The following is a 21,275-nucleotide window of genomic DNA, read 5'->3' on the forward strand; positions in this document are numbered from 1 at the left end:
CCAGTTTGCACAGAGCTGAACTGTGACTGTCCCTATGGAATTGCCCATTTTGGCTCTAACCTGCTCAGTGCAGCTGCTGTACCCTTGCTTGCTTGCTTGCCAGCGGAAAGGCCCAGATGTGGGTTTGTCTTTTTTGCTTAAAAGCTCACTAGAGCGACAGCTCAGGGCTGTCTCCCGCAGACCTGCTCTAAATGGAAGCAGTTGCCGGCTGGCTAATAAAGACTCCCCAAATTCTAAATTGGCTTTGGTGGTCTTTTATTCCATGCACCCTACAATACCTTTATCCAGTTCAATGTCACGCACGCCTGTACCAGGGGCTGGCTTAGCACGACGGGGAGAAGCTGTCTGGGAACCCACAGCCTCACAGCAGATACAGCCTGAGCACTTCGGAGCCACTGGTGAGGCAGGCGGCCACAGCCCTGACGCGGTGGGTGCCCGCGTGGCCCCGTAGGTGCCCCTGTGCCCCAGCCCTGTATGCAGACGCCCCACACCCGATGCTCCCAGAAGCACCTGGAGGTTGAGGTGGGGATGGGTTGGAGTGCTGGTGCAGGTCAGGTCCCACCGCCCGGCTGTCCACCACGACCCTGCCCGCCACGGGAGGCACTTCCTCGGCCCCACCGTCCACCCGGCCTTCCTGGGCAGGTGCCTCCCCGGCTCCTGCGGGCTCCGCCCCCTCCGCACACCTTGTCGCCGCCCGGGAGGAGGGGCGGGGCGGGGCGAGCCCCACGCGGAAGTCCGCGGCCGCACCTGGCGCGCACTCCGACCCGCAGACCCTGGCAGCCGCCAGCATGCAGGTGAGTCGGGCGCCCAGGGCCCGCACCTGCGGCTTCCCGCCTGCCGGGGCTCCCGGCAGGGCGGGTGCTGTGTGGGCGTCCACCCCAGCAGCTCCCTTCCGATGCCATGGGCACCTGGCCTGAGCGGCTGCGCGTGGTACCCCACACATCCCGGCTGGCACCGGGTCGGGGAGTGGCCGGCGTAAGGGTGGGGTCGCGTGTCCCCTGTTCCCCAGACCTAGGGGGGACCTGCTGGGGCTTTGGGGAGCAGGATAGGGTCCCAGAGGGAGGCTCTGCCTCTCCCGCCTAGAAAAAGCCCCCAGTCCTGGGCCAGGACCAAAACTGCCTCCCACTGGGCTCCCAGGGCCGCAGGTGGAGCTGAACTCTGCCCCTCCAGACTCCGCCCGGGCCCTCCGACTGCTCCAACCAGCACCCGGATGCCTAGCCTGGATCTGTGGTGTCAGGCGGGCGGAGGACTCGGCTGCTGCAACATGGAGGCCTGAGCCCCCATGCCTGACCTGCGTCTAGACAGCCCCATGCCCACAAGCACTCCACTGTGGCCACAAGGGTTGGGGGACAGGCCAAAGTGCAGAGGGTGGGCGGTGCACGGAGGGGTTTGTTGGGGTACTCAGGTGTGGCAAGGTGGCTCCTTGGAAGAGAAGGGGTGGGAGGGGGCTGTTCCCCTGGGCACTGAGCCCCACAGGCGCCAGGGCTCAGCTGTCCTCCTCCTCCTTCCCTGCACATTGTCAGCTGTGTGACACCCCAAGTCCAGACGGCCGTGGGAGGAAGATAGGAAGGGCAGGGCCCAGCCAGAGCCACCTGCCCCACCTGTGAGCAAGGGGCTGGGAGGGCATAGTGGCCCCTGCCCTGGGTGTCCTGTCTGGGCCCCACTGGTGAGGATCCCTGTAGGCTGGCTGCCCTGGGCACCAGTGGGATGTGGGGCTGTCAGCATTGGGCCTGGGGCACAGCAGGCAGGTTGATGGTGTGACTTGGAGCCTGAGGGGGCGGGGCTGCAACGTGGCTATCTTGCAGAGCAGAGCCCCGTGTGTGTTGCTTTACTGGGTCAGTCCCCCAACCCCAGTGACCAGTGGTCAGTCATGTGGGGTGACTGTGGGTGACCCCAGATCCTCAGCTTCTGGGTGTCTTGTTAGGAGAGGCTGGGATCTCCACGTGCCCCTCCCTGCCTGTGCTGGGGGATAGGGAGTGTGGCTCCATCATGTGTCCCATGGGAGACTCCAAGGTGGGCACGCCCAGGGCTGCTGGGGCGTCACCCCGGACCTGAGCCATCTGTCTCGGGAGCAGTGGTACCTGCCCCGCCCTGTGTGTCATGTGAGCAGTGCCCCGAGCCAGGGAGAAGTTTCAGGTACCAGGGCCACACCCAAGTGAGGTGTCTGTCCCTGGGCAGTCAGGGGCAGTGGGGTGCGGAGCATGAGCACTGGGGAGGCAGCTCGGCCAGGACTGGCCAGCCCTGGACTACCCAAGGGTGGGGTTGGAGCAGGGAGCAGTTGGCACCTGGTGCAGGGGGATCCCAGGTAAACAAAACAAGCTCAGCATGAATGGGTGCCCAGCAGTCACCTCCTTTATCTGCCATCAGAATGTGGGCCTGGCTGGGGCAGTCAGGGGAGGCTTCCCGGAGGAGGAAGCAGGAATGCTGCCTGGGAAGGGGAGTGAGCGCACAGAGGATCTCTCTGTCTCTCTCCATCTCTCTGTCTCTCTCCATCTCTCTGTCTCTCTCCATCTCTCCATCTCTCCATCTCTCTGTCTCCATCTCTCCTTCTCTCTCCATCTCTCTGTCTCTCTCCATCTCTCTGTCTCCATCTCTCCTTCTCTCTCCATCTCTCTGTCTCTCTCCATCTCTCTGTCTCTCTCCATCTCTCTGTCTCCATCTCTCCTTCTCTCTCCATCTCTCTGTCTCCATCTCTCCTTCTCTCTCCATCTCTCTGTCTCTCTCCATCTCTCTGTCTCTCTCCATCTCTCTGTCTCCATCTCTCCTTCTCTCTCCATCTCTCTGTCTCTCTCCATCTTTCTCCATCTCTCCTTCTCTCTCCATCTCTCTGTCTCTCTCCTTCTCTCTCCTTCTCTCTGTCTCCATCTCTCCTTCTCTCTCCATCTCTCTGTCTCTCTGTGTCTCCATCTCTCTTCCCATCACTTTGCTTTTCACATACACACATCTTCAGAAAAGCAAGCCAGAGTTCTGCCCTCTGGTGCCACCTTCACCTGCGACCCTGTGGGTCCTGCCCTGACCACTCCCTGCCTACAGCCCCTCGCCGCCCAGAAGGGCACCGGTGAGGATGCCTACACGGGTCTCTCTGGATCTGGGGAGCTATGTCACCCCAGCCCCATGTCTTTGCCGCTGTCACATCAGGCATGTGGCTGGAGCCCCCAGTCCCCTCACTGTACCCCTGGTCACTGTGGCCCCAGGGGTCTAGGAGTGTCCAGTACCTGAGGCGGCCGCTCCAGTCCGGCAGCTGTGCCTTCAGCTATGATGTGTGCAGCTTCTCCAGGGTGTCCAGTTCTGGAGCTCTCAGGTGTTCCCCAACTGCCCACTCCACGGCCCTGTAGGAGACATGTGTATGGGAGGTTCTCACCCCACAGCCAGCATGTTGGGGGCTCTGGGTGGCAAGGCACAGGCCCGCAGCATCTCCCCTCCTCCCTGTTTTGTGCCCCCAGGAGGAGGAGGAGATCCTGGCGGGGACAGAAGGGGACAGCTTCCCCCTGATGGACATGTACAAGCAGGAGGTGAGTCTGCGGGTACCCCCACTTCACCCCAGCCTCACCATGCCTGAGTCTCACCCCAGCCTCAGACCTGCCTCCCGCAGACCCCCGATCCCGAAGCGTGGGACTTTGTCTTGGTGGCCTCCCAGAGCACCCAGAGCAACCGTGAACAGATGGCGCGGCAGCAGCGCTTCCTGGATGAGTTGAGAAGGAAGGGCTTCCGGGTTAAGGTGGGCTGGCACCAGGCACTGGGCGCAAGTCGGGGCGAACGGGGGGGTAGGGTGTGGCCAGCGCCAAGACCCGTGGCTTCACTCCCAGGTGCTGGAGACCAGCAGCCAGATGTTCTTTGGAATTGGCACCAACAGCAGGGTCTTGGACCTGTACCATGCCCTCCTTCTGGAGCCCAAAGGCTCCTTCCCCAGCCCCAGCAAGGACCCCAACTTAGCCGCCACAAGGTGAGAGGGATAGGCTGGTGACCCTGAGCCCCCATAATGCCCTGTCCAGGCAGCGTATGGTACATCCGGGTGGCCATGGCCTGGTGGGTCAAGCCGGCACTTACAGGGTTGGGCAGAACTCACATAGGCCACTGGTGGGCCCTGGACAGCTACCCTGGACTTTGGTCCCCAAGAAGCCGCTTCTCCAACAGGTGCGCCATCCCAACCTCCTGACTGGCCCCTTCAAGCCCCTCCGCCCTGGGCTGGGGCTGGCTGGAGGGCCCTGGTAAAGGACTCTGAGTCTGGCCCGAGGCCTTGGAGGCCACCTCTGGATGCGGAGTGGCCACTCCAGGACTGGCTGTGCTTTGAGGGCTGGGCTGTCCACTTCCTGGCCCTGAGGCTATGGGGGCCCCATGCTGATAGGAAGCTGAGCTGGGTGTGGGGTCAGGTGTGGGGTCCAAGGGTCAGGTGCAGGAACAGGTGTGGGGTCCAGGGGTCAGGTATGGGATAGGTGTGGGGTCCAAGGGTCAAGTGTGGGGTTAAGTGTGGTGTTCAGGGGTTAGGTTGGGCTTAGATGTGCCCTGGAATGTGGAGTCTCTGGGGAGGCTGGGGGCACAGTGTATGGGAAGGGAGCCCCCAGCTAGGGCCTCACCCTGGATGGCGTGGGCAGGCCTGAGTGAGAGGACTAGGGTGGTGGGCTCTGTCAGGTCAGTGAGTACTGGGCCTGGGCCTGGCCATGCCTGAGGGGTCAGTCCCTGCAGGGCCAGGGTGACGTGACCCTACACGTGGGTTTCAGAATCCGAATCATCAACTTCATCCTGAACAAAAAGACAGAAACTGGAGGTGAGCTGTGACTGGTGGGTGACGTACGGATCACTGGGCTGTGTGATGGGCAGGGGTCCTGGGGTGTTTGTGATGGAGGAGTCCCTGGGTGTTTGTGATGGGCAGGTCCCTGGGCAGTGTAATGGAGGGTTCCTGGGCTGTGTGATGGGCAGGGTTCCTGGATGGTGTAATGGAGGGGTTCCTGGGTGTGTGATGGATAGGGTCTCTGTGGTGTGTGATTGGTTGTGTCCCTGGAATTGTAATGGGTTTCTAAGTGTGTGTGTGTGATGCAGGTGGTCCTATCCCCTGACCCTTGCCACCTCTGATCCCAGACACCTTTGATGATATGATGAAGGACGGGGTCTTTGAGGCCAAGTTCCCCCTGCATAAGGTGAGCCCTGAGCCTGCTGGGAATGCCAGGGATGGGACCCCGGGGTAGGGATCTCACTGTTGCTTGCCCCAGGGGGAGGAATACCTGAAGAGCAAATGGGCCCGGTGGAGAGACATTTTCCAGAATCAACCGATTGACAAGATCAGGTAACTTCTCCAAAGGCAATAGCCTCGGCAGCAGACACAGCAGTACCCACAGACACACCTGTACACATGGACATCCTTGTACACAGACACACCTGTACACATGGACATACCTGTGTCCACAAATACACAGTACCCACAGACACACCTGTGCCCACAGACACACCTGTACACACAGACACCTGTGCTTACACACACACCTGTACCTCCATAGGCACCCCTTGAACCCACAGACATTCCTGAGTCCCATGCACCTGTGTGACCACTCCCCAGGAGGCACTGGTGCTGCTGGTGTACCTGTTCTCTCACTGGACAGCTCTAATGGGGACTGTGTCATAGGGACTACTTTGGCGAGAAGGTGGCACTGTACTTTGCCTGGCTAGGCTGGTACACCTACATGCTGGTGCCTGCCGCCCTGGTGGGCCTTATCATCTTCTTCAGTGGATTCGCCCTGTTTGATGCCAGTCAGATCAGGTGGGTCTGGGTGAGGGGGGAATCCTGGGATACGGTGGGGGTTCCAGCAGGTGCTCGGGGTCCCTGGCCTGGTGAGAGATGGCACAGCACCTGTGCACCTCCAGCAAGGAGATCTGCAATGCCACCGATGTCTTCATGTGTCCCCACGGGGAGCGCCAGCACACCTACCGGCCACTCTCTGACACCTGCACCTTCGCCAAGGTTCATCCCCGGGGTGGGGGCTGGGGGCTAGGGGCAGGGGGTTCCCCCTTTCCCAGGATCTGGACACCAGCCCTGCTTCCTCTCCAGCTCACCCACCTTTTCGACAACGAGGGCACTGTGTTGTTCGCCATATTCATGGCGTTGTGGGGTAAGTCACTGCTGGGCAGGAACACGAGTGCTTAGCTCATCCCTTGGGATATTCTATGACTTGTCGCGCTCTACCACAGCCACCGTGTTCCTGGAGCTCTGGAAGAGACAGCGGGCACAGGTGGTCCTGCACTGGGATCTATATGGCTGGGACGAGGATCAGGTGAGGAAGAGGGAAGAGAGGAACCCACTAGTGCTAAGAATCAGGAGAATTTCCCATGACTAATGAGTGTGTGCCGTGTCTGAGGCCTGTGTCCTGTGTGTGTGAGGAGTGTGTCCTGTGTGTGTGAGGAGTGTGTCCTGTGTGTGTGAGGAGTGTGCCCTGTGTGTGTCTGAGGCCTGTGTCCTGTGTGTGAGGAGTGTGTCCTGTGTGTGTGAGGAGTGTGCCCTGTGTGTGTGAGGAGTGTGTCCTGTGTGTGTGAGGAGTGTGTCCTGTGTGTGTGAGGAGTGTGTCCTGTGTGTGACGGGTGTGCCCTGTGTGTGTGAGGAGTGTGTCCTGTGTGTGTGAGGAGTGTGCCCTGTGTGTGTGAGGAGTGTGTGTCCTGTGTGTGTGAGAAGTGTGTCCTGTGTGTGTGAGGAGTGTGCCCTGTGTGTCTGAAGCCTGTGTCTGTGTGTGTGTGAGGAGTGTGTCCTGTGTGTGTCTGAGGAGTGTGCCCTGTGTGTGTGAGGAGTGTGCCCTGTGTGTGAGGCCTGTGTCCTGTGTGTGTGAGGAGTGTGTCCTGTGTGTGTGAGGAGTGTGTCCTGTGTCTGAGGCCTGTGTCTGTGTGTGTGTGAGGAGTGTGTCCTGTGTGTGAGGAGTGTGCCCTGTGTGTGTCTGAGGAGTGTGCCCTGTGTGTGTGAGGAGTGTGTCCTGTGTGTGTGAGGAGTGTGTCCTGTGTGTCTGAGGAGTGTGTCCTGTGTGTGTGAGGAGTGTGTCCCGTGTGTGTGAGGAGTGTGTCCTGTGTTTGAGGAGTGTGTCCTGTGTGTGTCTGAGGAGTGTGCCCTGTGTGTGAGGCCTGTGTCCTGTGTGTGTGAGGAGTGTGTCCTGTGTGTGTGAGGAGTGTGTCCTGTGTGTGAGGAGTGTGCCCTGTGTATGTGACAGGTGTGTCCTGTGTGTGTGAGGAGTGTGCCCTGTGTGTGAGGAGTGTGTCCTGTGTGTCTGAGGAGTGTGCCCTGTGTGTGTGAGGAGTGTGCCCTGTGTGTGTGTGAGGAGTGTGCCCTGTGTGTGTGAGGAGTGTGCCCTGTGTGTGTGAGGAGTGTGCCCTGTGTGTGTGAGGAGTGTGTCCTGTGTGTGTGAGGAGTGTGCCCTGTGTGTGTGAGGAGTGTGTCCTGTGTGTGTGTGAGGAGTGTGTCCTGTGTGTGTGTGAGGAGTGTGCCCTGTGTGTGTGAGGAGTGTGTCCTGTGTGTGTGAGGAGTGTGCCCTGTGTGTGTGAGGAGTGTGCCCTGTGTGTGTGAGGAGTGTGCCCTGTGTGTGTGAGGAGTGTGCCCTGTGTGTGTGTGAGGAGTGTGCCCTGTGTGTGTGAGGAGTGTGTCCTGTGTGTGTGAGGAGTGTGTCCTGTGTGTGTGTGAGGAGTGTGCCCTGTGTGTGTGAGGAGTGTGCCCTGTGTGTGTGAGGAGTGTGCCCTGTGTGTGTGAGGAGTGTGTCCTGTGTGTGTGAGGAGTGTGTCCTGTGTGTGTGTGAGGAGTGTGCCCTGTGTGTGTGAGGAGTGTGCCCTGTGTGTGTGAGGAGTGTGTCCTGTGTGTGTGAGGAGTGTGTCCTGTGTGTGTGTGAGGAGTGTGCCCTGTGTGTGTGAGGAGTGTGCCCTGTGTGTGTGAGGAGTGTGCCCTGTGTGTGTGAGGAGTGTGTCCTGTGTGTGTGAGGAGTGTGTCCTGTGTGTGTGAGGAGTGTGCCCTGTGTGTGAGGAGTGTGTCCTGTGTGTGTGAGGAGTGTATCCTGTGTGTGAGGAGTGTGTCCTGTGTGTGTGTCAGGAGTGTGTCCTGTGTGTGAGGAGTGTGTCCTGTGTGTGTGAGGAGTGTGCCCTGTGTGTGTGAGGAGTGTGTCCTGTGTGTGTGAGGAGTGTGCCCTGTGTGTGTGAGGAGTGTGCCCTGTGTCTGAGGCCTGTGTCCTGTCTGAAGTTGCCTCTGACCTCCTCAGGAGGAAATGGCGCTGCAGCTCATCAACTCTCCTGAGTACCAGCCGCGACGCCACCAGCACTCGTACGTGCGCAGCACGATCATCCTCGTCGTGTCCCTGCTCATGGTACTCCCTGGGGAACGAGGCCAAGCCCTGGGCGGGGGCGCCTGTCCACTCTCCCCGCCCAGCTGCTGACCCCCACAGATCTGCCTGCTGATCGGCATGGCCCACGTGCTGGTGGTCTACCGCGTGGTGGCTGGCCCCCTCTTCAGCAGCTGGACCTCCGGCATCCTGAGGGAGGAGTATGTGACCACAGCCGTGGTGGTGACGGGGGCCGTGGTGCACTACGTCATCATTGTCGTCCTGACTAAGGTGGGTTGAGGAGCAGGGCCGAGGGCGGGCCGGGCCGCGAGGCCCCGGTGACTCCTCACGGTGACACTCCTGCAGGTCAACAAGTATGTGGCACTGAAGCTCTGCGACTTCGGTGAGAGCATTCGGGTGGGGTCTTGGAGCTGAGCCGAGGCCTGGGGAGGGGGCCTTCCCACGGTGCAGGGTTGGCAGGGATGGGTGAGGGACAGGGGAGGCCCAGCCACATGTCCTTGCAGAGAAGCCCAGGACCTTCTCAGAGAGAGAGAGAAAGTTCACCATTAAGTTCTTCATGCTGCAGTTCTTCACCCACTTCTCCTCCTTGATCTACATCGCCTTCATCCTGGGCAGGTAGGCCCTCTCCCAGCCACGTGGTCAGTGTGGGCCTTGGCCCAGGCCTGCTCTGGGTCTTTGCCCGTCAGTTCTCCCAGAGAGGGGCTCCGGAGGCCTCTCAGCCAGACTGTCCGCACAGCAAGTCCGTGGCTCTGTCTTCTCCAGGACCCTCCCCCAGACGATGCCTGGCCACGTGTCAGCCCCCGGGGGGAGTGCAGAAGTGGACACAGCAAGGGCAACCTGTGGCCCTGTGAGTCCACTCCCATGGCTTTAACTAAAGCACCTAAGAGGCCTCGGGCAAAGGGCTCACTCCAGCTCAGAGCTGGGTGGTCAGTGGCCACTGGACGTGGCAGATACAGGGAGAATCCAAGCACCTGAGCCAAGCTGACACCTCCAAGCTGTCCAGGGCCCTTGTCTTAGATATGCCCCCACTGATCCCCACCGACCCCCACTCACTCCCATCCACCTTGGCCCTCCCAGCACTGTAACCAGCTCAGGTCTCCCCTACTCATCCATCAGCCCTCACCACTGAATGTAAGCGTCTGTGTGAATTCTGGGGAGGCATTCCTGCTTACCCCACAGGGCTGCTGCCTGCTTCCATATGCCCAGTCAGGGCTCCAATGGGAGCCTGTCAGATCCTACACAGCATTGGTTCCACCCGCTGCAACTCCCAAGGCTTAATTATTTTTACTTGAAAGGCAGAGTTACACACACATACATACAATCTACCTGCTGGTTCACGCTCTTAATGACTGAAGTGGGTGGGGCAGGACCAGGTGAAGTCAGGACCTTCCTCCATATCTGCCACATGGGGGCAGGGTCCCAAAGATTTCGTCCAACCTCCGCTGCTTTTCCAGGTGTATTAGCAGGGAGCTGGATGGGAAGGATGGGAAGTGGAGCAGCTAGGACTGGAACTGGTGCCCAATAGGATGCTGGTGCCTCAGGCAGAGGCTTAGCTTGCTACCCAACAGCGCTGGCCCCACCCCCAAATCTTAGCTGAGTCCAGCATTGATTTAAAACTCCAAGGTCCAGAGTCTGATCTGATACTCAAGGCAAACTCTTGGCCAAGAGCCCAAATAGACAAAAACAGATTGCACTAAATGGATCGGTGAGGCAGACAAGCGTCAGGTGGGTGAGAGATGGGGAGGTGGACTGGCTTCACGGGGTGGGCAGACTTGTCCAAAGGCCCACAACCTTCCCCTGTCCTGGGGGCTGGCTACGCCAGGCCTCTCGGCTCTGCCAGCCCTGCCCCTTGTGGTGACTCTCCCCCTGGAATCACCCTAACTGGGTCAAAAGACCCCTAGAATCTAGGGGTGACCCAGCACTCTCTCCCGCCATGTCAGTTTTTGCTGGCCTGGCTGGACAGCTGACAGCCCTTGCCAGCACCATCTCCTACGGCTGATGCCCCTGCTGCCTGGGCCAGTGGCTCTCCTTGGCCTGGCCCCCACCTTCTCCTTTGAAACAGAAGGGGCCAGGGTTGGCACATCTAGTCCATCTATGCAGGGCAAGCAGGGAGACCAGCAGTCTTTTATCCTACCTTCGTCCCCTGACCAGACTTTCGCCTGTGGCCTGAACCTGTGTATGCTGCCCTTGCCCGCAGCCCGACCCAGTGATGGCTGCCCTTTGCCCACATCCTGACCCCTGCCGGCTGCCTCTCACCCACTCATTGCTGCTCCAGGCATGTGGCTCTCTACCACCCTCCTCTGGCCAGGCCGTGCTGTGGCTTCCTCTAGCCACGCCCCTACTCTCTGGGTAAGGAACCTAGCACAGCCCAGGCCCTCACCCCGAGCAGCAAACATGGCCTCCTGGCCAGTTCCCTGGTTCCCTGGCCTCCTGGTCTTGCCAGGAGCCTCGCTGGCCAGGCCTGTTCTGCCCACATGCCCAACCTGTATCTTACCACACGTTCAAGGTGCCCTCCAGCCTGCTGCCTGCGCCCATCTGAGGTGTGGCTTGCAGCAGGAACCCTCTCCTGCCCTTACTTCCTGTGTCGCTCAGTTGCCATGCACAGGAGCGGTCATGAGAGCAGGGGAGGGTTTGTCAGCTTCCAGTGGGGAGGCATCAGGTCATGGAGGCAGCTCTGGCATCCAAGGATGAGCTGGGGGGCAGAGCTTCCACTTGGAGTAACCCAGACTGTCCCTAGGACCAACACACCTTGCAAGCTAAGCTTCCCTCCAGACACCCTCCCACCACAGCTGCCCCTCAGCGTGTCATGGGGAGACAGGCCCTGGGTCAGAAACTGAATCCTATGGAGCTGGGGGTGCTGGTAGGGTAGAGTGCTGCCCGCCCCTGTGCCCTCTGTGTAAAGCTAGCCTCATGCAGCGCTTCAGGATGGTGACCCCGGGGTAGCCCAGCGGGTCAGTCTGTGACCACAGGCTCTCTCATACTCATACTTTGCATCCGGGCTGCTTCCTGGGTGCCTGGCTGCTTCCTGGGTGCCTGGCACTTCGTCCTTGCTGGGTTGGGTGGCTTGCCTGTCCCCACCTTTGCCAGGCCCGTGCAGTCTCTCCATGGTGCCCTCTCAGGAGGAGTCCCCAAGCCTTCTTTGCGCCTGGGTTTCCTCGTGTACCTGAGCAAATACGCTGGGGAACGAGTTTTCTGAGTTCTTGCATGATTACCACGTGTTGGCTCTGCTGTCCCACAGGCTGGCATGCATGGCATGCCTCAGTTCACATTGCCTTCTTGGAAGTCACTCCTGTGCTCACTGCTGCATCTGTTGCCCTGGAGACCGAGGCCAGGGGCTGCCACCTGCCTCCATGTGCCCAGCCAGGGCTCCAGCTTCCCTCCTCCAATAATTCCCCTGGGCTCAGCTGCTCTGCTTGGAGTCCTGCAGCCCTGGCCTCTGTGACCCTGGCCCCCACCGTGGCCCTGGCTCCCATGGCCTTCCCCCTCCCGTGGCACTGACCCAACACCAGGATCCTTCTGTCTTCCCAGAGAACTTTTCAGTTAAGGCCTTAATTTCTACAATTTCAAATCTTTCTTTATAAAGATTTGCTTGAAAGAGTTATATATATAGAGAGAAATACTGTCCACATGCTGGTTTACTCCCCTCACTCCCCAAATGGCTGCAACAGCCAGGCTGAAGCCAGGAGCCTCTTCGATGTCTCCTACGTGGGTGCAGGGTCCCAACCACTTGGGCCACCCTTTGCTTTCCCAGGCCATCAGCAGAGAGCTGGATAGAAGTGCAGCAGCTGGGACAACTGGTGCCCGTGTGGAAGGCTGGCATTGCAGGGAATGGCTGCTGGGTCTCAGCACCAGCCCCTACTTGTTTATTAAAAAAAAAAAAACAGTTTATTTATTTTCTGAATTTATTTGTTAGAAGTGGGGCCAGAGCCTGGTGTCATAGGTAGACTAAGCCTCCGTCTGTGGCACTGGCAGGACCGTCCCTTGTTCTCCAGTAAAGCATGGCACTAGGCCAACATACCCAGTCAGGCTGTCCCTGCCCCCCACTTCCCGCGGCCCCAGGGTCTGCCTGCCGCCCCCTCCTCGGGTGCAGAGCTGGGCTCCCTCTCGACTGTCCTGATGCCCTGCCTGCACCTCGGCATTGTCGGCACTGCAGACCTGGGAAAGGACAGTGACACTAGGGCACTGGCCAAGCCTGCTGACCCACCACCTCCACTGTGGGGGTGCAGACATAGCCACACCCTCCTGTCCCATTTCTTTGTGGTACTCACCCCCTATAGTCCCCACATCCACCCTGTGGCCACTGGGCTCTCCCCCCAGGCCTGCTTCTCACCCGCAGGATTAATGGCCACCCTGGGAAGTCCACGCGCCTGGCTGGCCAGTGGAAGCTGGAAGAGGTCAGTTGGCCCCAGCTCCAGCTCCCGCCACCCGGCCCCTGCTGCCCTCCTGCCCCCTGTGGCTGACCACCTGACCACCTGTCCCTGCTGCCCCTCGCTCCCCATGGCTGACCACCCAGTTCATGCTGCCCTCCCGCCCCCGTGGCTGAGCGCCCTGACTACCCAACCCCTGCTGCCCCTTCCTGTGGCTGACCACCTGGCCCGATGCCCTCCCGCCTGCAGTGCCACCTCAGCGGCTGCATGATGGACTTGTTCGTGCAGATGGCCATCATCATGATCCTGAAGCAGACCTTGAGCAACTGTGCGGAATACCTGAAGCCGTGAGTGCCCCACGCTGCCCACTGCCCTGCCACCCCTCATGCCCTCTGTCCCGGCCCTGCCCTATGTGTCCCTTGCCCACAGGTGGCTGACCCATAAGTGGCGCACCATGTGTTCAGGGTCCCATCGCCTGGCCCAGGACCCTGAGCTCGCACACTGGCAGTGCAACTATCTCCTGAACGAGGTTACCCCCTTCAGCCTCTTCGACGAGTTCATGGAGATGAGTGCGTGGGCAGCGGGCAGCGGGGATGCGGGTGGCATAGGGTGGGGCAGCTTTCTGTGACCCACCACCCTCCGGCCACCCACAGTGATCCAGTACGGCTTCACCACCATCTTCGTGGCCGCCTTCCCGCTGGCGCCACTGCTTGCCTTCTTCAGCAACCTGGTGGAGATCCGCCTGGACGCCATCAAGATGGTGCGGCTGCAGCGGCGCCTGGTGCCTCGCAAGGCCAAGGACATTGGTCAGCGCTCATCCAGGCGGGCTCTGGGAGGTCCCACGGCTGGCACCTGACCCAACATCATGGTGGGGGGCGGGTCACCCAGGTAGGGCACACTAGGATGGGTGGGGGTCAATGAGAGACATGGGGGCAAGAGGGAGGTGGGAAGCAGGTTCCAGGATGGACGTCCATGGCAGAGCTGAGGCCAGGGTACTGGGGACCACCCCACCTAGCCTGTCAGCAGGACTTGGGTGGCCACTGTCGGTGTCACCTCCAGCTAGCCAGCCTACTGTAGTCTGGAGGAGCTGGCAGCTGACGGCCGCCTCCACCCAGGGACGTGGCTGCAGGTGCTCGAGACCATCGGAGTGCTGGCCGTCATCGCCAATGGCATGATTATTGCCTTCACGTCTGAGTTCATCCCCCGTGTGGTCTACAAGTACCGCTATGGCCCCTGCAGCCGGGGGACCCCCACCACCCAGGAGTAAGCAAGGCCTTCTCGGAGAAGCCCCTTTCCCCAACCAGCTCAGCCCTGGGCGAGGCCAGACTCCTGTCCTGATCATGGCCTGGGCTTCCTCAGCCATGGGGTCCTACCTCTGCTGTTATTAAGGAGGCCCCAGGGGGGAGGGACAACTGCCTGCCCTGCCCCATCCCATGGCCTGGTACATGGAGAGCTTTCTGGTACCTGCCCCCAAGCCTCAGCTCCGGTGGGGGTGTCCATCTCCACCCCAGGCTGACGGGAGAAGTGGAGGGGGCTAGCCCCACTGCCCCCAGGGGACTGGGCCAGCCCCCACACTAGCCACTCCTCCCCCAGCTGCCTCACGGGCTACGTCAACCATAGCCTGTCCATCTTCTACACCAAGGACTTCCCACACGTGGCGGGGACTGAGAGTCCAGAGAACGTGACCGAGTGCAGGTCTGGAGCCCCCACCCCTGCTGGCCCCACAGAGGCCTGTGATGCCCGCACCCCGGACTGACCCCAGCTGTCCCACCCCAGGTACCGGGACTACCGCCATGCCGGGGGTGACTACAACCTGTCCGAGCAGTTCTGGTTCATTCTCGCCATCCGCCTGGCCTTCGTCATCCTCTTTGAGGTGAGGACCAGGCCAGGGCTGGGCCAGACTCAGCAGTCCCCTCTGCGGCCACGGTCCAGCCGGCCCTGATCCCGCTTCTGCTGCCTGCAGCACGTGGCCCTGTGCATCAAGCTCATCGCCGCCTGGTTTGTGCCGGACGTCCCTCAGTCGGTCAAGAACACAGTCCTTAGGGACAAGTACCAGAAGCTGCGGGAGAAGCTGTGGTAGGGGCGGGGCCTACGACTGGGTGGGCGGGCACTGTGCGCAGGGCAGGGCCTGGACTCTCACCCACCAACCCCACCCTGCCTCCAGCTCCATTTCCAAGAGCACTGAGGTGTAGAGCCGAGCTGGAACCAGAGCTGCACTGCTACCTCGCACCGGCCCAGGCTCGGCGGGGAGTGTGTGTGTGGGTGAATGCGTGGTTTGTGTGTGCTGTGTGTGCACAGGGTGTGTAAATGTATAGAGTATTTCTATGGGCTGTATGTGTGGCGTTGTGGACCTGTGTGTGTATATGGAGGGGTGCGGCCATCACAGAACTGCCACATCTGTCCGGGACCTGCTCCATCGTGTGGACACCGTCCTGACTTCACCTCTGGGGAACCCGGAGACACATGACCTTGGGGAACAGGGGTCCTTGGGGCAGTCACAAGGCAGGACCAAGACCCCTGGGTTCTCCTGCCCTAGCTGGGGGCAGTTGAATGTGCATAATAAAATCATCCCTCTCTGTCGACTTCTGCTCTACTGGGTATGCTCCGGGGTGGAAGAAGGACAGGCCCCTGGGCCCCTACTAAAGCCCTCGGAACCTGCAGGTTGGCAGGAAGAGGCCGGCTTGGTCGTGGGAGAGGGTCAGGACTGGCTACTCAGGGGCAAGGGGCAGAGGCCTCCCGCGGCCCTGAGCGTCGGCACGCTGGCTGAGCCGGTTTGGCCTCTGCCCCATGGGTCAGGCGGCCACTGAGACCTGCGAGCGCACTCCAGCCTCCGGCGCAAAGCGGCACCCTGGGGCCCGCCCTGGGCCTGGCTGCGGGGCGGGGCTGCACCTGCCGCCGGCGCCGTCGCCTGCGCACCTGGCCCAGGTGAGCTGCCCCGCCCCCGCGGTCGCGCGACCGCGGAGGCCGGCGGCAGGTGCGTGGAGTCGCGACTCTCACTTGCGGAGGTCGCCGGCCCGGCGCCTCTTCGGCTCGGAGTGGGGGCGCAGGGCGCAGGGCGCACAGGGCGCGCGGGGCGGCGGCGCCCCGGGAACCGGCTCTGAGCGCCGCGGGCTCCTGGCGTCCCGGAAGCCCGTGCTTGGCTGCGTCCCGGCCCCTTCACGGCCTTGCTGGGCTCCGCAGGTGAGCGGGTGCCTCGAGACCCTTACTGCGGAGAGCGAGGGGAAGGAGGAAGTGGGGACTCCAGCTACACCCCGCAAGGTCGGTGTCTAAAGCGCTGGGGGCGGGCGGAAGCACTGGAGGGACCTGGGCTCCCGCGGGCGCCAGGCGCCGCTTCCGCCAGGCGCGCTCCGAGCCTCGGTGCGCGCTCACCTGGCGCGCGTTCCCGCCTCCGCGAGCACCCACGAGACGCCCGCAAACACGCGGGGTGCCGAGGCCGTGTGCCCCAAGGAACGACGGGGTCAGCAGAGAGTCCGGGGCGCTAGAGGCCCCTGTCCGCTCCCCCGGGCGCCGACCGGGGCTCCGCGCGCTTAATCGGCCCCGGGACTCGTCCTGGAGGAGCGCGAGGCGCTGAGGGGCCCCCCCGAAAGCGCGATTAGGTCCTGGGCCAGGTGATGGAGGTGCCAAGGCGCAGCTGCGGACAAGGCAGGACTTTCTAGGAACGGCGGCGAGGTGTGGGACGGAGCGGGTGCAGCACGGGCTCAGGCAGCGCTGCCTCCCCGGGCCCCAGGAAGCGGGGTCTGGAACTCCAGCCGGTTCTCCTTGCTGCACTGCCCGTTCTGGGGCCATGGCTGGTGGATGGGGGGCGAGGGTCAGAGAGCCCTGCTGGACACCCCAAGCCTTCCAACCCAGCAGCTCAGAGGTCAGAGACACTGAGGGTGAAGGAGTGTGTCTCCTGGCCAGGACCCCTACAATCATGCTGATCACCCACACAGTTATGCACACACGTGTGCTGCCCCCATGCACACACATGTATGCGCACACACACGATACACCATCCATGCAGGACTAAAGCACATTTACACGCCCCACATGTGTGCACACTGCTCAGGAAGTGTAGGGCCCTGTTGACTGGGGCGGGCCCAGAGGAAGCCGGGCCTGACTCACCCACAGGAAGAGCTGGCGGGTGGAGCGGCACCTCAGCCCACCCCCAGGGGAGGGGGCTCGGGTGGGGTGTAGGTCTGAGAGGATGTGACCGCAGTGCAGGAAGCTGATGGCACAGTAAACAAAGGCAGGCCCGGCGCTTGGGGATGTAACCTGGGCCCCGCTGAGGGGAGAGGTCGCCCCCAAGCCTGTCTGTAACCCCAGTGAACGCTGCTGGCCCCCAGGACAGGAGAGCTGGGACCAGGTGACTACTGTGGCCCCCCTGAACCCGTGGCTTTGAGGCCGGGCCTGGCTGAGGAGAGGCGTGGGGAGTGGGGCACGCATGCATGTGTGTGTGGTGTGTGTGTGAGGTCTGTGTAGGGGTGTGTGCGTGAGCTGAGCTGCGCATGTGTGTGTGTGTGAGCTGTGCGTGTGTGTGTGGAGGAGTGTGTGTGAGCTGTGAGTGTATGTGTGGAGGGGTGTGTGAGCTCATGTGTGTGTGGAGGGGTGTGTAAGGTGTGCATGTGTGTATCTGTGTGTGTGTGGACTGTGAGCTGTGCATGTGTGTGTGTGTGGAGGGGTGTGTGAGCTGAGCTGTGACCTTCTGCCCTGGTGGAGCTGTGTGTGCACGCAGCAGACACAGCGCAGGAGTTGCAGCAAAGATCTGTGTGTGCAGGAACAGCACGCCTGCCTTGGTGCACGGCTGCAGCCCGTGAGTTGCATGTGGGCTGAGTCAGCCTCTGCAAGGTTCTAAGGTCTGGGGATGCGGTGGAAAAGGGAGCCCCCATAGCCTCAGGGACTCTCCTGGACCAGCCCCCCCCAAAGGGTTCTTGAAGGACCCCTACAAGCCCTATGGGCAGGGTCAGGCTGAGAGGAGAGGTCACCATTGTCCCAGCCCCAGGGCTTCAGGAGAGGGGGAGTTGGGGACCCAAGGCCCTGAATCCATGTCCCTTGGGGAAGGGAGAGGGGCTGAGCATACCGAGTGAGGACAGGGCCCCACTCAGCACTCACCCGTCAGTCATGGCACCACAGGGTGGCTCCTGCAGGGCAGACAGGATAGTGGGGCTCCTGGAGGCTGCTTGGCAGCTCCACGTGAGGGTACCAGGGTGACCCAGGCGCGACCCCAGGGTGACCACTGTGTGCGCAAGCCCAGAGCCAGGCAAGGGATGTGTGTCTGCAGGCACTGACACCACTGCTTAGGGCCTGCCCTGTGGCAGCCCCCAGCACTCATCGCCTGTGCATGTCCATTGTAGGGGACAGTGAGCACTGGGATACCCATCACCACGTGGCCCCAGGGTGGGTGGGCATGTCCAGGGTTCCAGGTCTTGGGCTCACGGGTGCCTGCTGCTGATCATGGCACCCACAGCCCCCCAGGGTGCCCTCGTCAGATCACTATTCCTGTAGGGATGGTCACTGTCTGATCTATCCAGGCGCCCTGCCCAGCTGGCCACAAGGACAGAATCGAGTTCCATCCAGCCCGTGGGAACCAGTCTGCTTGGAGCCGAGGTGGCACGGGAGTCCAACCTACCCTCAGGAGGCCCCGGCAGAACATGGCAGGTGAACCCTCACTCCCAGCATGCCAGGGACTCACCCACAATCCTGGGTTGAACCATCTCCTGCCATAGCACCATGGCACAGGACCAGGGTTCAGGTACATGGGAGTGGGGTGAGTGACCCCCAGGACTGCACGCCCTGTAGCCTCACCCACAGCATTGGCCTGGCTGAATACAGCTGCACCAGGGTCAGAGGCCGAATGCCATCAGGAAAACGGGTACCTGGCCCCTAGAACTCACAAGTGGACACGGTGTGACCACGAAACCCCTGCGGCTCAAAGCTTTTGAGTCCTGCCCTGTGAGTGGGGGACCTGGTGCCATGCGGCTAACCTGCTATGCCTTCTCTCACAGGCATCTGCAGTGGGGACCCCCACTTCCTCTCCCCACCTGATGATCAGGTCCTGGGGCCAGTGCTGGGCAGTGCTGTCCCCTTGAACTGCACGGCCTGGGTGGTCTTTGGGCCCTCCTGCCCCCAGCCTGTGGTCCAGTGGTTCAAAGATGGACTCCCACTGGGCAATGGGAGCCGCTACAGCCAGGAGGACTTCTGGTGAGAGCCTGGGGTGTCCAGGGTCAGACAGCTGGATACTGCCTGCCCAGAGCGTGGCCTGGGTGAGATGCAGTGGCCTGGCCAGGACAGTGGGCTGGGTGAGATATACAGTGGGCTGGCCAGGGCGGCGGGCTGGCTAGGGTGGCAGGCTGGGTGAGGTGCAGCGGGCTGGTGAGGGCAATGGGCTGACTGAGGTATAGTGGGCTGGCCAGGGCAGTGGTCACCTTGGAGTTGGATCCACCCCCACCCTTCTTAGCTTGTGTCCCAGAGTGTCCAGGAGGGGATGTGAGGGGGCAAAGCTTGCTTGGAGCCTCTGGTGAGTGGGTGGGCATGGGTCCTCCCAGGGTCAATGCCAGCTTCTCGAAGGTTCTGGTGTCCAGCGTCCTGGGCGTGAACCTGACCAGTGCAGAGGACTATGGGGTCTACACCTGCTCCATCCAGAACGCCAGCTCCTCCTCTTTCACACTCGGCCGAGCTGGTGAGGAGGGCACCTGGGGCGGGAGGACGCGCCGCGGCGGGGCCGAGCACGGCTCAGGCCTCGTGCTCTCCCAGGTCCTGCAGGCCACGTGGCCGCGGTGCTGGCGTCCCTCCTGGTCCTGCTGGCCCTGCTGCTGGCGGCGCTGCTCTACGTCAAGTGTCGCCTCAACGTGCTGCTCTGGTACCAAGACGCCTACGGCGAGGTGGAGATGAACGGTGCGTGCGGGGCGGGAGGGCCCGGGGAGGACGCGGGGCGGCCGGAGGGCCGGGGGAGGACGCGGGGCGGCCGGAGGCCCAGGGCTGGGCCGAGGACCACGGCTGCCCTGCGCCCGCAGACGGGAAGCTCTATGACGCCTACGTCTCCTACTGCGACTGCCCTGAGGACCGCAAGTTCGTCAACTTCATCCTGAAGCCCCAGCTGGAGCGGCGCCGCGGATACAAGCTCTTCCTGGACGACCGCGACCTGCTGCCGCGCGCAGGTGCCGCCCGCGCCCCGCCCACCCAGCGCCTGGTCACGCCCACCGCGTCTGACCCCGCCCACCACATCCTGTCCGTCACGCCCCCGCCCACCGCGTCCACGCCCCTCAGCACCCCGCCCACCCAGCGCCCGGTCACGCCCACCGCGTCCACGCCCCGCCCTCCCGCGCCTGGCCCCGCCCCTCACCGCCCCGCCCCGCAGAGCCCTCCGCCGACCTCCTGGTGAACCTGAGCCGCTGCCGGCGCCTCATCGTCGTACTGTCCGACGCCTTCCTGGGCCGGGCCTGGTGCAGCCACAGCTTCCGGTGGGTGCCGCGGGCTGGAGGGCTTGGGGGTCGGCACGGTCCAAAGACGCTGACGCCGCTGCCGCCCCGCAGGGAAGGCCTGTGCCGGCTGCTGGAGCTCACGCGGAGACCCATCTTCATCACCTTCGAGGCGCAGCGGCGCGGACCCCCGCACCCCGCGCTGCACCTGCTGCGCCAGCACCGACACCTGGTGACGCTGCTGCTGTGGAGGCCCGGCTCGGTGGTGCGGGGGCGGGACCCACTGAAGAGACCCTCGGGTGGAGCAGGATTCCGTGCTGTGCAGTGGGGGACCCTCGGGTGGAGTAGGGCTCTGTGCCGTGTAGGGGAGGGACCCTTGGGTGCAGCCAGGCCTTGTGATGTGCAGTGGGGGACCCTCGGGTGCAGCCAGGCCTTGTGATGTGCAATGGGGGACCCTCGGGTGCAGCCGGGCTCCGTGCTGTGTAGGGGAGGGACCCTAGGGCAAAATCCTGGTGTGAGCAGAGCAGGACCCCTTGGGTGGGTCCGGTTCCGGTCGCTCAGGACCCCTCTTTGCCCCTAGGCGCCATCCTCGGAGTTCTGGAAGGAGCTGCGGCTGGCACTGCCACGGAAGGTGCAGTACCGGCAGGCGCAGGGGGACCCCCAGACCCAGCTGCAGGAAGACGAAGACCCCATGTTGATTATGGGTGGGCGCCGCCGCCAAGGCCGTGAAGGAGATGCAGGTGCACCTGGCAGCCCAGCGGAGACCTCACAGGGCGGAGGGGAGCGCGCCCTCTGGACACCTGCCTGTCCTTCCTAGCCTCAGGCCTCGCTGTCCCTCGCAGGTGCCCGGGGCCGAGTCTTTGCAGAGCCATCAGCCCCAGCGCCCACGCCGGGAGAGGGCCAGGGCAGCGAACTGGACGTGTCGGACCTGGGCTCCCGGAACTATGGCGCCCGCACCGACTTCTACTGTTTGGTGTCAGAGGGCGACGTGTAGCCCCAGGTGCTCCAGAAACCCCAGTGACAGAAAATAAAAGTCCTGGACTGCCCTGGTCTCTCATGGCCCCCTGTCACTGGGCCGGCCCAGCACTGTGTGAGGCCCTGGCCAAAACCCCGGGCCGGCCAGGGTGAGCAGAAAGTGTTGTCCAGTGGTGCAAGGACAGCCCTGCACCTGTCCGTGAGTGTCCATGGCCCCACTGCCCACCACCCCATCACCTCTC

At 62.3% G+C, this 21,275-nt stretch overlaps 2 protein-coding genes across 4 annotated transcripts; both read left to right on the forward strand.

Annotated features, from left to right (window-relative positions):
- The first annotated feature begins 788 nt into the window (after window positions 1-788).
- ANO9 (anoctamin 9) lies at window positions 789-14,959 on the forward strand. The gene is made up of 24 exons (XM_040970835.1): window positions 789-794; window positions 3,444-3,512; window positions 3,593-3,718; window positions 3,807-3,943; window positions 4,719-4,765; window positions 5,077-5,135; window positions 5,208-5,281; window positions 5,618-5,752; window positions 5,857-5,953; window positions 6,041-6,101; window positions 6,181-6,263; window positions 8,214-8,318; window positions 8,397-8,564; window positions 8,640-8,676; window positions 8,798-8,909; window positions 12,631-12,688; window positions 12,911-13,008; window positions 13,091-13,230; window positions 13,315-13,467; window positions 13,777-13,924; window positions 14,255-14,356; window positions 14,438-14,534; window positions 14,625-14,737; window positions 14,826-14,959. The coding sequence occupies exons 1-24, from the start codon at window positions 789-791 to the stop codon at window positions 14,851-14,853; spliced, it is 2,253 nt and encodes a 750-aa protein (XP_040826769.1). The 3' UTR covers window positions 14,854-14,959.
- Window positions 14,960-15,666: 707 nt separating this feature from the next.
- On the forward strand, window positions 15,667-21,103 carry SIGIRR (single Ig and TIR domain containing). Of its 3 annotated transcripts, none has more exons than XM_040970936.1 (10): window positions 15,667-15,919; window positions 18,172-18,298; window positions 18,646-18,841; window positions 19,186-19,319; window positions 19,394-19,534; window positions 19,654-19,797; window positions 19,998-20,100; window positions 20,173-20,323; window positions 20,639-20,798; window positions 20,901-21,103. In XM_040970936.1, exons 2-10 carry the CDS (start codon window positions 18,292-18,294, stop codon window positions 21,050-21,052), a joined length of 1,188 nt encoding a protein of 395 aa, XP_040826870.1. In that variant the 5' UTR covers window positions 15,667-15,919; window positions 18,172-18,291; the 3' UTR covers window positions 21,053-21,103. The 3 variants fall into 3 exon arrangements, with proteins under 3 accessions (XP_040826870.1, XP_040826869.1, XP_040826868.1); XM_040970935.1 differs by lacking the exon at window positions 15,667-15,919 and adding an exon at window positions 16,698-17,006 and having other exon boundaries at window positions 18,116-18,298; XM_040970934.1 differs by lacking the exon at window positions 15,667-15,919 and adding an exon at window positions 16,698-17,006.
- The last annotated feature ends 172 nt before the right edge of the window (window positions 21,104-21,275 follow it).

The sequence above is a fragment of the Ochotona curzoniae genome, unplaced genomic scaffold (assembly GCF_017591425.1).
Source record: "Ochotona curzoniae isolate NIBS_2020 unplaced genomic scaffold, NIBS_Ocur_1.0 scaffold_4937, whole genome shotgun sequence".
Taxonomy (NCBI): domain Eukaryota; kingdom Metazoa; phylum Chordata; class Mammalia; order Lagomorpha; family Ochotonidae; genus Ochotona; species Ochotona curzoniae.

What these genes read in the sequence shown, in the direction of transcription:
- ANO9 (XM_040970835.1), top strand. An exon ending in GGGACCCCCACCACCCAGGA is followed by an intron (nt 13,925 to 14,254) that starts GTAAGCAAGGCC and finishes CTCCTCCCCCAG; the next exon opens with CTGCCTCACGGGCTACGTCA. An exon ending in CCTTCGTCATCCTCTTTGAG is followed by an intron (nt 14,535 to 14,624) that starts GTGAGGACCAGG and finishes TGCTGCCTGCAG; the next exon opens with CACGTGGCCCTGTGCATCAA.
- SIGIRR (XM_040970936.1), top strand. An exon ending in TACAGCCAGGAGGACTTCTG is followed by an intron (nt 18,842 to 19,185) that starts GTGAGAGCCTGG and finishes GGGTCCTCCCAG; the next exon opens with GGTCAATGCCAGCTTCTCGA. An exon ending in AGGCCGTGAAGGAGATGCAG is followed by an intron (nt 20,799 to 20,900) that starts GTGCACCTGGCA and finishes TGTCCCTCGCAG; the next exon opens with GTGCCCGGGGCCGAGTCTTT.